Below are 12,721 nucleotides of genomic sequence, written 5' to 3'. Positions count from 1 at the left end.
CTTGCAACAATACAGTTATAAGGCCAGTCCACACCAAAGCAACTCCTTGCAACTGCCATTGGGGATAATGGTTGCAAGGAGTTGCATTGTTGTGGACTGGCCTTAACACATTACCCGCCATGGACGCATAAAGTCGTTCTATTAAATAGTCCACTTGCCCGCCAAGACACATAAAGTCGTTCTATTAAAAAATTTGAAAATTCCACAAGGGGCACCCTAACACAGCTGAATGAAAACAATCATTTGGCTTTTTTGTATATCATCCATCTGGTGTCTTTTTAACCTGTTGTACTGCTATACTTCGTCAATACACTATTCAATCAATCAAACTTTAATATCTTGGCCCCTGGATCAAGTGGGGTGGTTCAACGGTCCGTCACTACTTTTGGTGCATGTCAGCACATGTTGTATAAAAAGTAGAGTGTGTCTCATATTAGAACCAAGCCCTTGTAGAACTAATTCATTTGTTAAATCCTGTCTTGAGAACTGACGACAGTTGCTTTGAAATGCAGAACAAGCACGTAGCACTGCTAGAGTAACACATTATTGTACGAATCAAAATGATACATTATATTTTAATATTATTTTACGTACTTATACTTTTCGTTTAATCAGTCCTAATGGGTAGTAATTACTTGTTTGTGTACACAGTTGAACACTATGATTCAAGAAACCTTATTGTTAATACTAGTGTGCAAGACAACATCACAACAATAAATACTGGGTGTGGTTGCCGGCACATAACACCTGGGTGTAGTTAATGTCCAATTTAATAAATCTAGAGATTCACACACACCAGTCCGACTGGTTAGGTCACAAAAGCAGGCATTCAATCTTTGTCTAGGACAACATTGTGGAACACATGACTCCCACTGTGTCATGTACAACAGGTGTACTCAGTCTTCACAACACGTTTGACAATGGCGAGTCCCTAATTGACAAAGTAGTGACAAAAAGCACTGAAATTATTAATTTAGCAAATTAAAATGTAATCTGTCTGGAGCTTTTTGTCAATTTGTCAAAGATGTAGTCTCCCCCCCAGCATTACTATTTGGTTTTATAATTGTAAAACAAACCAGTAATTGGTTATTCACAGCCAAGAGCCCATTGGTAGTCAATCCCTACTTATTCTTGTCAGATTGGGTATCCTACACTTGAAAACCCCTGTCAGACATAATACTACCTGTCAGAAATAATACTTACCAACAGTCAGATAAAGATTTTTTTTTTAACATTTCAACCACAGTTGGAATGAGGATCTGTGTACAGGCTATAGGCAGAGTCGTCTGAGATGGCAGTACAAACGGTCCGTCATTCAAATTGTGATGTGGCTGGGAGCCCTAACCAGCTTTGTGTTGTTGGAATTCTGTAGATGCCTGCCTGCCAAGTCTGCTACTGTAATAATCACTGTCATATCAACAATGGTTATAGGGATATGATGGGGATTTCCGATGAAAATGATTTGGCCACAACAACCTTACCTTTCTGGCAAAAGCATGCGTGAAGATCCAACATATTGTATGAAGATTCAACATATTGTATGAATACATAACCAGTGCAATGTTTATTCTCATCAGTGGAATAAGTCAGTGGCCCTCCTTTTCACAGTGGGTTTGGCTTAAGAATTCATGAAACGGCTACACCTTTCATTTGCTCCTGGCTTAGTGTGAGGCGAATGGCCATTCGATTTTTTGTCACTTGTGTTTAAACGCTATCATGCACTCTCCCTCATTTTAAAGACGTGAATGAGAAATACGTTTTTCACACCTTTTAGAGCATACCCGCGGTCATAATGAGGACATATCTATCATCAGATGCCAATTATTTATTTTAATAATCTTTTGGGTGTTTTTTTTATCAAAGGTCCCTAAAAGTCTAATCTTAATGACTTCCTGTAAATGTGCTGCTGACATAGATGGACACTTATGTATATAAATGAATCTTCATTCCATTCACCTGTTTGATTCCCTTAGCTCACGTTCCTCCTCTCGCACCTGATTTTTATTAGGGAGACACTATTGGGCTGCTACCTTCTTTATCAAACTCAAGATGACGGCCAGGCGGTGCGTTACTCGTTTTAAACTCAAACGGTACTTTAAAATATGTATCTGAAAACATTGGAGGTGAGAAATAAGCAATGCACTACATAAAAGTGGCACAAAATTGCTCCCCCTATCTCTCTGCTTGCCTCAGCTGCGCTGTGTGCTCTGATCAGCTGCTCAGTGCAGTGTGTGTAGAGTCCAGAGATCGGGGTATGGGGCCCGTTGGCTGACAATGTGATTGGTTACAGAAAAACACACCCCCGTTTCTGAGCTAAACTTAGCAAAAAGGTTAGCAATAAAGCCATTTCATGACATCTTTTACAGGTTTTGCAAAGTTCTGGAAAGCCTCAAGTCTAGGAATGTAAAAAAGAATGTTAAGGTCAGTCAATAATTAGGGTTGTCAACCATCCCTTTAAAATACGGAATCATCCCACATTTAGAAATGAAAATAATCTATCTTTTTGAATCTATCTTTTTAAACTGATAAGGGACGCACTTTGTTCCTTTTTTGTGGGAATTAATGAATGACAAAGTGATTTATATGAGCATTTACAGTAATCTTGCTGCCCAGTAATCTTGAATGTCCGAAAGTACCGTTTTTGCCGAGAGGACCACCCCACCCCCATCTGACCACACACACACACACACACACACACACACACACACACACACACACACACACACACACACACACACACACACACACACACACACACACACACACACACACACACACACACACACACACCATTTATATCACAAAATAATATGTTTATCTCCACGCAGTCTTATACCATCAGAGGTGGTATAAGTCCTGGGTGCCCCCCTCACCCTATTGGTTATCTTGAACTTAAGTAACATCCTCCCCCTGATCTCTGGCCTGTGCTTGTGGACTCTGAGCCAAATCCTATGACAGCCAAGCTCAATCCTTCTGAGCCTTGATCACACAGGATTCAAGAGGAGGAGGAGGGGGGGGGGGGTGTTGCTGGTATGCTGTCCTACATCACCATGGCATAGTTTCTTTTTGCTTTCATTTTGACTACCAGAGTATATGAGTTTATGGTGGCACCGTGGCACGGCAGGTTATTTGACTCAAAATGAAAGTGAAAATGTCCGAGGTTCTTTGGAAATGCTAGTTCGTTGTTTGTTCTGTTGGGAATTTGAGCATTTGGAAGGAATCTGGAAATTGGATTCCTGGAAGAGATAGTGAAAGAAGCAAGTGTCGCTGAGGTGAGGATATGGGAGTGTGAATCACTCACTTTGAGCCTAGGCATTATTAGAGTGAAGGAAGACTCGCTACAGCTGCTATGTGTGTCCATATAGAGCATGTGGCTTGAATATGTGAGGCCAATGTCTGTGGATTTGTATCTAACAACGGCAGTGGACCAAGGGAGTATGGCTGATATTGACGCAATGTGGCCTACTTGGATCTTGGAATCACATGAAGGGTAGGAGCGACCCCCTGTTTACTTTTATCCCTCTTTACTGTGTGGGTTCTTTCTCTCTCGCTCTTTCACTCTCGCTGTACCTGTGCCTGGTTTTAACCCCTTGATTTGTAGGACTGCAACTAATGATTATTTTAGTAATCGAATAATCTGAGTACTTTTTTTTCCCATTAATGTAGACCATAAAATGATAGGAAAATAAGGTAATAAGGTATACAAATTACGGCAAATGATCTTCACATTGAAATGAACCCATACAGAAAATTTGAAATTGCTTAATATGTTTACCCATTAGACAAAAACAAACATTTTCATTTTTAATCTGAAACAAAGACAAACATTCACATTTGATGAATTTGAAAATTGCGCATATTTTAAATGTTCACTGACTTGACTTCACTGACATGATATATCACTAAACTGATTTGCTTGCATTTGATTAGTGTATTAATGATCAATTAGTCGATCAATTAGCTGATGTTCTTGGCTAGAGTACTAGAGAAGGGTGGGTTTCTACTTTGGTTCTCATTCAGCACTCGGCTGCAACAGAGGCTGGGGCTTCAGGGTTGTTTTTATCATCCATGTGGTGCACAGCTGAGGGGCAAAAAAAGGATCAGTCAACAGTAGTAAGATGTTTACACTTTTGCATTTGTTCCGGCAGGGCATTCTTACGGTGTGCATGTTGAGGGACAATTCAAAACATTTGTTTTTTTATTTTAGGGGTAGCATTAATACATTGTTAGGAGCATATACTACTACTGACATGACTGGTGTGTAACCCTTTGTTTAGATTTGCACTGTGATCAGAGAACAGATTAAACCAAAATAGTTAATGGTCTTACGTTCTCCCTTGGACTGGGCTGTGGACTTTTAGTATTTGCTGCTCATTACCCAATGTTAGACGTTCATATTCTGAATGAATCTCTGATCATGTATTTACAAACGTCTGAGATTCCGTGAATCAAATTCCTTGATAATGTTTTATGTAATAAATGATTTACATGACACGTAGGATATTTTGTTATCGTTGGATACGATTTTGTCCACAATTTCATGCTGTATTTGATGTTGGTACCATAGGAGAGATAACGGGCAAACGTTGATCAAAATAACAATTATTTTATTAAGTAATGTAGATGTTTAACAATAATGTAACTCTTTACTTTACTTTATTTGTTTATTTGGCCAGGACAATGCATATTAATGGACGTAAATACGCCGGATTTAGCAGAGATGCTAGTTTTCATCCGCAGTCCTAGAAATATACAATCAGAAAACGGAGAGACAAACAGTGGAAGAGCATAACATTTTTACACTCTCAAAGAGTTAAAGATCCAGAAGGGTCCATTTAGCTGGGGACCACCTGGAACCCCCTCAAGGACCACTGGTGGTCCCCGGACCACTGGTTGAGTACCACTGCCCTAAAGTGAAGGGAAGGCAAGGCGAACATGGCTATCATGCTGTGTGGGCTGAAACACTGCCCTTCCCTTCCTCCTCCTTCCAGCAGGAGTGTTTTATTAGCTGTGTGTCTCTGCCCTTTCCCCAGGCAATACCACTTGAACAGCAGCAGCAGCACCACCACCACTCCGGATGTGCACATGGACATGTACTCGGGGTTCCCCGATGTGGACTTCTCCGGCCTCAACCTCGCAAGGAATGGAGACTTCCCCCAGGTAAAAGCCAGTGTTTTTTTTTGTTTGCCTCAGCGTAGCACTTGGGGGTAGTGTGTGTGTGTGCACACATGCACAAAGAATTCCAATCATGTCAGAGTTCACTGGAATGAAAGCGATAGACTTGAGTGTGAAAACAGCCTTCATCTCACAGATGTGAGATACAGTACTGTACACCCACCCCCACACCATGCACTTTCACGCTGTTTGCATTTGCTTCCTTCTGGCTTGTCTCTTTACATCTGTGCTCCCCCTCCCCACTTATCTAAGGGAGTTACCGTCCCTCCTACTTTTTCCTTTCATCCTGTCCTCTGTATGTTTTCAGCACCCCTCACTGACCATGATTAACACATTCAATTCGGGAACGCATCTACAAATGTCTTCTACATCCTAACGATAAAAATAAAAAAACATGTGTATGTATGTATATATATATATATATATGTATGTATGTATGTATGTGTGTGTGTGTGTGTGTGTGTGTGTGTGTGTGTGTGTGTGTGTGTGTGTGTGTGTGTGTGTGTGTGTGTGTGTGTGTGTGTGTGTGTGTGTGTGTGTGTGTGTGTGTGTGTGTGTGTGTGTGTGTGTGTGTGTGTGTGTATATATATATATACATACACACACACACCAGAGGTACGCAAACTTTTTCACGCCAAGGACCACCCAAAATAATATGTATTTGGCTGCGGACCCCCGTCTAAAAAAAATATTCAGACCCCCCCCCGGTTTGAGTTACAAAGGTTCGCTTTAAAAAAAATATATATATTCAAACATTTGCACACATTTTTCATGATTTAAATAAAAACTTGCCATAGAAATCTAAAATGACACAGTTGCGTTCCCGGTCTTAATGGCTTAAAGCCCCAGTGTTGGCTAGACAAAAGACAGGAGCTCCTGTGCCGGCCCTGTTTCTGCTGAGGCGTGTCATTAATAAGACACTGTAATTTAGCTGTCCTCATCTTCTGCTGCATCTTTGCTGATCATTCCGTTTAGTAGAAAACCAGAGCCTCTCTTTGTAATCCTACATTCCTCCTCCCTTGCATAATGATTGGATACAGGAAGCAATCTCATTATGGAACATTGCTATTCAAGCAAAGTTTTATTGTTAACATGTTTTAAGGAGATGGGAATTCTGTAGGGTGTAATTTTTCATTTCCTTCCGTCTTTTGTGTTAAAGGCTTGTGGTTTTAAATATGGACGCCGAATTAAGAGCAGACGTACATTTCTAGATGGAGGACATTTGTTGAAATAAAAAGGATTAAAAAAATGTTTCCCCCTTCAGTTTTTATTTAGCCGACCATCCTTGCTATAAAGACAGTCATCCCCTTGTCATTTGCATTTTCCATTTCTCTGCACTTTTGTGTCGACCCAGCCAATTCCATATAATGAGCTTCATATGAAAATGAGCTAATCCTAATGTCACAGACCAGTGAATTTCTCATCTGCAGCTTATTTTGGGATGAGACGTTGAGTGTCTGGGCATCGCCTCTTGTTGTAGAACCACATTAACACATGCACACACTCAGATAGAAGAGTGTAAAAGAAGAGCAGTCATGGGTTACTAAGCAGCCTGTTAATATTCCTCTCATGTTTAGCCTGTCTAACCTGGTAGAGGGGGTGACTACTGATTTTGCAATATACTGTAGGCAGGGCCCAGTCTTTGAGGTTGTGACTTATGGTGCTGTGCCTGTAAACAAAAAAAAGGTTATTGGGAACGTAACCCTCACCTGTGCCTGGTCTCTCTGTGTCTACATGCTTGCCCGCCCTGGAAGGGGGTCCCCTCTTTTGTGAACTGCTTCCTCTTTTTCTCCAATCAAGGGTTATTTCTTGGGATTTTTTCCTTGCCCAAGTGAGAGTGTAAGGGCAGGGATTGTCCTTTGGTTTTCTTTATTCTCTTGTTATTGCTTACTTTTGTCCAAGGGCCTTTCCATGCATTTTATTGTTGATTCTCAATGTTTTTTATTTCACACTGCACTTTAGCATTGGGGCCAATAGCAGGTCATGTTTTTGTTCTGTTCTTTTGATTGATTGAGTACTTTATTAGTCAGAAATGTAAACGGCACAAGGTACAGTCAGACATTAGGCTAAAAGGATAACACAAAAAAGTCCTGGGGACGACTTGTTTCCATTGTGGTCCTATCTTTGATTGGATTCTTCCTCAGTTTTATTTAAAGCACTTTGTAACTTTCTGTCATTAAGTGGTCTTTTAATAGTTTATTATTACTAGTCATTGTCAAACCCTCCCCTGGAACTATGCGAACTTACCCAAAATGTAGCAGGTCTTATCAGCTTTCTCTATATAATTTTCATATCATATTGATTGTATATTCTTGTATTTTAGAATCAAGAATATTTTAGTTGGTCATATATTCTGGATTGGACTTAAAAGACGAGAACAACCACAGAGATGATCTTGCACAAGTGTGAATGTGTTGGGGTCAAGTAAGTATAAATGGTGTTAGCCTCCTGTGAACCTCTGTGCTGCTCTTAAGTTTACCCGGCAGGTCAAGAAGTGAAGTCCTGAAGCGTGAAGTGATTTTGGATTGGAGCCGAGGCCAGTCTCCAAGTGAATGTCTCTAGTGTTTGCTGATAGTGATAATGGTGATCGTTTACTGCCGGGCCGTGTTTGAGCTTGACTGTGGGCATGCACTGTCAGAGGTTGCTGTGTGTGAAGCCTCGGTACCCAGGCGTTTGCTTTTTTGCCGTGTGTGTGATCAGACTTAAGCCTAATTTATGCTCCGTTGCACGATGGTGTCGCGCCTCAAAAATACTACAAGCTCACAAGCTTTTAGGTCTGCTATTTAGGCTTTAAAGATGATGGAAGTATTAAGAACAAATACACAAGTAAGAGGTTGTCATGCAAGGGCAATGATGTGTCATTCCCATCTCATGTGTGTTGTAGTCTTGCTGTGGCTTAAGTGATTCATGTGGGGTTTCCCTAGTTTTCCATTTCTTCTTATTCAAGTTTTATACATGCCTGCGCAGCTCTTCTTCTTTGCAAGTAAGTCAGGACTTTGTGTTACATGATGCGTCAATTTGTCATTTTACATATTTAGACTGGCATGTCTTGCCAGTTGTCCTTTTCATGTGGTTTAGTCTAAATTAGCTCTTTCATCAGTGGTGGGGGTATTAAAAGCAGGCTTCCTGGCATTGGAGATGTGGAATGTTATGAAGTCTACTTGTGTGCGTGCATGCCTGTGTGTGTGTGTGTGTGTGTGTGTGTGTCAGTGAACGAGAAAATGTGTCTGTGTGTCTGCCTGCCTGCCCGATTGTATTCCGTTTCCTCCTCGTGTGTGTGTGTGTGTGTGTTTTGCTTTCTCAGCTGTTCTTGGTGGTCTCACTCCAGACCATGCCAGGCATGCAGAGAAAATGTAAGTCACAGGGTCATCATGACTAATCTTCTACACTCTCAGCTTCTATTCCTTCCCCCTCTAGCTATGCTGACCCCCCCTCACTCCATTTCATCATTTAGTTTTTGCTGGGATTTCCTATGGGATCAATAAAGTATCTAAGTTGATGAATTTTGATTGAATCTGGTTGTGGTTATCTAATCAGCCGGCCACTTCGCCAAGTAGCCAGAGATTTTATTGGGCTTGTATTCTAAACATGTACTAGTTGTTGGATTGGAGGCAGCATAAGGAAAGCAGCTTGTCGTGTATCAGCCACTTTAGCCGGCAGATGAATAAACTAGTGGGCAACTTTTCCTTGGCCTCTCTGTGTCATAACAGCACAAAGGACACAGTGGCATCTGTCTGTGTGACTAGGTAGAATTGATCTTAAGAATCAGTCCGCACTCACAACATATATTTGTTTTAGTTTTTTCCTTTTTTTTAAAACCGCAGCAGCAGTCTGACAAACAGACGCGTTTCCGTTACTCAGGCCTTCATCAGTGGAAGTGACCTATATAGCTTTTTGCAGTAATGAATTATGTCAATCACAATATGTCAAATATAATAACAATGCATAAATACCTCAACAACAATACAAAACAGAATATAAACATTAAGTAGGGTAATACACAAAGAATTCTCAAATTAAAACCCACGAAAGTACCGTCAATTATACTTTATAAAGAGCAATTAATTCGCATTAATTCTTCATTAAGTCCTTTTGGAAATTCAGTCAATAAGCTTGAATCAGAGGTGAAAGAGACCGTTTACTCTTGCAGAGAGAAGCTTATTGAATCCACACGTTGAAGACTGAATTTCCACAGGACTTAATGAACAGAAGAATTCATGCTGAATCGCTTTTTACAGTATACTTGGCTGGTTTGTAATGTGAGAATCCCTAATCTTTTTATTCTTTGTATTACCCTACTTAATGTTTAGATTCAATTTTTTGTACTGCATTTGAGGTATTGCATTGTTATAATATTGCATATTGTAATCTGATTGACACACACTGCTGAAGGCCTGAATAGCCGAAACACGTCCGTTTGTTAGACTGCTGCTGCGGTAAATTAAAAAACACAAACAAATAATTTGTGAGTTCGGACTGTTTGCTGAGAGTCTGCACCAGTCTTTCCTTTTTTTTAAACTACTGTCAGTAGAGCACGCTTAGCTCAGGACTTCAGTCCTGTAGTATTTGAATAGGTAGAACTGATGACATGGGTTTGTGTTGTTTACTTGATCAATTTCCCTGTTTCAGTGAGGACTTTAAAATCCTTTGATATGCATGGCATCCCTCCATGAGAGTTCAGTAATGTTGTGCAATATGCACATCGGGATACCCTTAACCAGCTCAGTGGCCTTGTGCTAAGAGTGTCCGCCCTGAGATTTGGAGGTTTGGGTTCAATCCCCGGCCGAGTCATACAAAAGACTATTAAAACAAGATATGACTACTCTCTCCAGCGTCCCCGCACGGAACCAAATGGACCCGTGGTCCTGTACCCTTTCGCTCGTGGACTAACAAAAACAGCCAAAATGGCAGTAAATAGTTTATGAACGGAGCTAAATCAGTTTTTGTGCCTCAGTAAGGGCTTGTGTGCGTTGTCTTGTTTTTTCTGGGTTGCTGTTGGAGGCGGTGTGTGTGTATGAGGAGTCAAGTCAAAAGTTTGTTTGGTGGCGACGACCACACTTAATTTTTTTTTAATAGTTTGTTTGGTGGCGACGACCACACTTTTGCAACAGCGCCATTTACCATAGAGATACATACAGTGGCCGAACACAGTATTGTGGGTCGTCTTTAGATCCCATTCTGAGAGGACATTGAGCCCCTCATTGGCTAAAGGACCAGCCAATGAGGGAAAAGTCACGCAAAAGTCACGACTAGCAAGTGTAGATGTAGACCAGGTTTTGCAACCTGGTAAAAATCCTCCCTGCTTGGCACTCAGCATCAGGGGTTGTCTCTGTGACATACTAGCCTCATGTCCAGGGGCCGTACTTGTGCATCATGGCCTGGGGATGTACTTGACCTACTTGTTCATCAAGCCGTCTCACGCTACAGAAACGGGAGATAGACTCTCTAGACCTATGGCCCACATGGCTTGACAAGGCTACTTATCGAGATACCCTTGGATTGTCCAGGAACACATAACACTGCACTGTATGGTCAAGATGTTCAGCTTCAGAACTCTGATAAGACAAACTTTGTCTCTTTTGTATTAGAATTATTCAACTTTGTAACCAGGACCAGTCGGTGTGAATGTGAAATATATGGGATATATAGCCTGTTGTTTCTTTCAGTGTTGGCATCTCCACATTAAAACATGTGCATCCACATGATGTTGCATGCTTGCACCTGCTCACACTCAAACTCACTTACGCACATGCACACCTGTCCATGTTTGAGTTGGGTCACTTGTGGGTCTGAAGTGTCTGTGCCCTGAAACCTGATTCAGATCGTCATAGTGAAAACATGACTTACTGGAAGAGAAAACACCCAGAGAGCTCATTCACTAACCACTCTGGCTAACCGCACAGAGTGAACAACAGGACTGTGCACGCAAATACACGTGTACACACTCAGACGGCGCACGAGCGCACACACACACACACACACCAACCACTGTACTTCACATGCGCCTTTCTCTCTCCGCTCACACCCAATCCATGTGCTGTAGCGTGCTGGCTCTATTTACAGTCAGCAGTGCACTATATTTCTTTTAGCTTATCCACTTAAGCCTGACAAAGTTGTATGATGAAAAGAACCGATCTACGTGATTGCTATGTATTGTGAGTTTGTAGTTTTAGCTATTGCGATGCATTGTGTGATTGCGATGCATTGTGAGGTTGTAGATTGGCTGTTTTCACGGCGTACGATTATATAAATTAAGCGTATGGCCTGCTATTGGCCTCCAATGACGAGCCCAAAATAGGGACACCAGGCATAATGGGGTAAGTTAGGAGATTGAGCCAGGTCTATTGTCTCAGTGTGTTCCATTGAGGTCATTCCATTCAGGTAGCAACAGTGAGAGGTGGCCTGATTCAATAATCCACTTCATCTAAAATAAATGAAAGCTTGTTGTCCTGTTTTATTATCCTCCTTGCTCATGTAGTGGCAAGCCAATCTTGATACGGTGGTCTGTTTCGCAATGTGAACGGTCTGTACTTTCTTTTAGGCCATTTCCTTGTTTGAAGTAGTGGTTCATTTAGATGGCCTACATTTATTCAAGGAAGGAAAAAGTTATTGCAAAGGATTCTTATGAGTACCATTTTTCCTTTGGGAATGAGGACCCCTCTGATTTAGCTTAAGTTAATCCATTTAGATTATCTTGTGAGTCTTTGTACCTTTTTCAAACTCACATTTAGATTATATTGTTAGTTTGTATGGTGCCAAAGACCCACATTTCAAAAGGTAACCGTAGACCTCGTGTGTGTGTGTGTGTGTGTGTGTTGGACTCGTCACTCAGAAAATGTAAAATATTCCTCTCTACTCAGTCATTACTCGTCTCCACATTAATAATATTTCTTAATATTTACTTTATCTCTGGGAGCACTGAGCAGTAATTTAATTAATTTAGACCGGGAACACCTATTCGTTGTTATACCTTTCAATCCGGGAACACCTTTTTGTATCATTAGCTGTTGCTATAGCAACATTTATTTTGGATTTTTTTTTAAATTAAAATCAGAAGTTTTTCAGAAAACTTAAGTAGCAAGTTGTATTACTTCTTTATAACACATTTTATTACTTGTTACAAACCCATGTCTCTCAATTAAATTCAATTCAAAAGAGCTTTATTGGCATGAGAAAACAAGAATACGTTCCAAAGCAAAAGTGGAACAAAACTATCAAAACAATGTATGTACAATTAAATATAAATGGGAATAAATAAAAGTGTAAACAAAGCTGTGTTATATTGCAACTTAGAGAGGAGAGTATCTTACGAAACTATAAAAGTTGTGCATACATCCATATAGGGGAGGTTAGTTTGGTCTAAGCTTTTGAAACGGCAGTATTTAAATGTTTTGCATTCACTTGGTATAAAACCTCTGTGACAAATGGCAGCAATTTATTCAAATGTTCTCTCTCTCTCACACACACACACACACACACACACACACACACACCCCCACACACACACACACACACACACACACACACACACACACACACACACACA

The 12,721-nt window shown here is 40.7% G+C and overlaps 1 protein-coding gene across 3 annotated transcripts in view; it reads left to right on the top strand.

Moving 5' to 3' along the window:
- sbno2b (strawberry notch homolog 2b) overlaps positions 1 to 12,721 on the top strand; it is an 80,466-nt gene that overhangs the window by 23,373 nt on the left and 44,372 nt on the right. For 2 of the 3 annotated variants that reach the window (XM_080431672.1, XM_080431670.1), the window contains exon 4: positions 5,034 to 5,160. In XM_080431672.1, the coding sequence (XP_080287798.1) occupies positions 5,034 to 5,160 (127 nt within the window). Of the gene's footprint in view, positions 1 to 3,120; positions 3,491 to 5,033; positions 5,161 to 12,721 lie in introns of those variants that run through there. The other variant, XM_080431671.1, reaches the window with a different exon arrangement.

The sequence above is a fragment of the Gymnoscopelus braueri genome (genome assembly GCF_963280865.1).
Source record: "Gymnoscopelus braueri genome assembly, chromosome: 6".
Taxonomy (NCBI): Eukaryota; Metazoa; Chordata; class Actinopteri; order Myctophiformes; family Myctophidae; genus Gymnoscopelus; species Gymnoscopelus braueri.
Note: the sequence above shows the minus strand (reverse complement) of the source record. Positions and strands in the feature narration are given on the sequence as shown.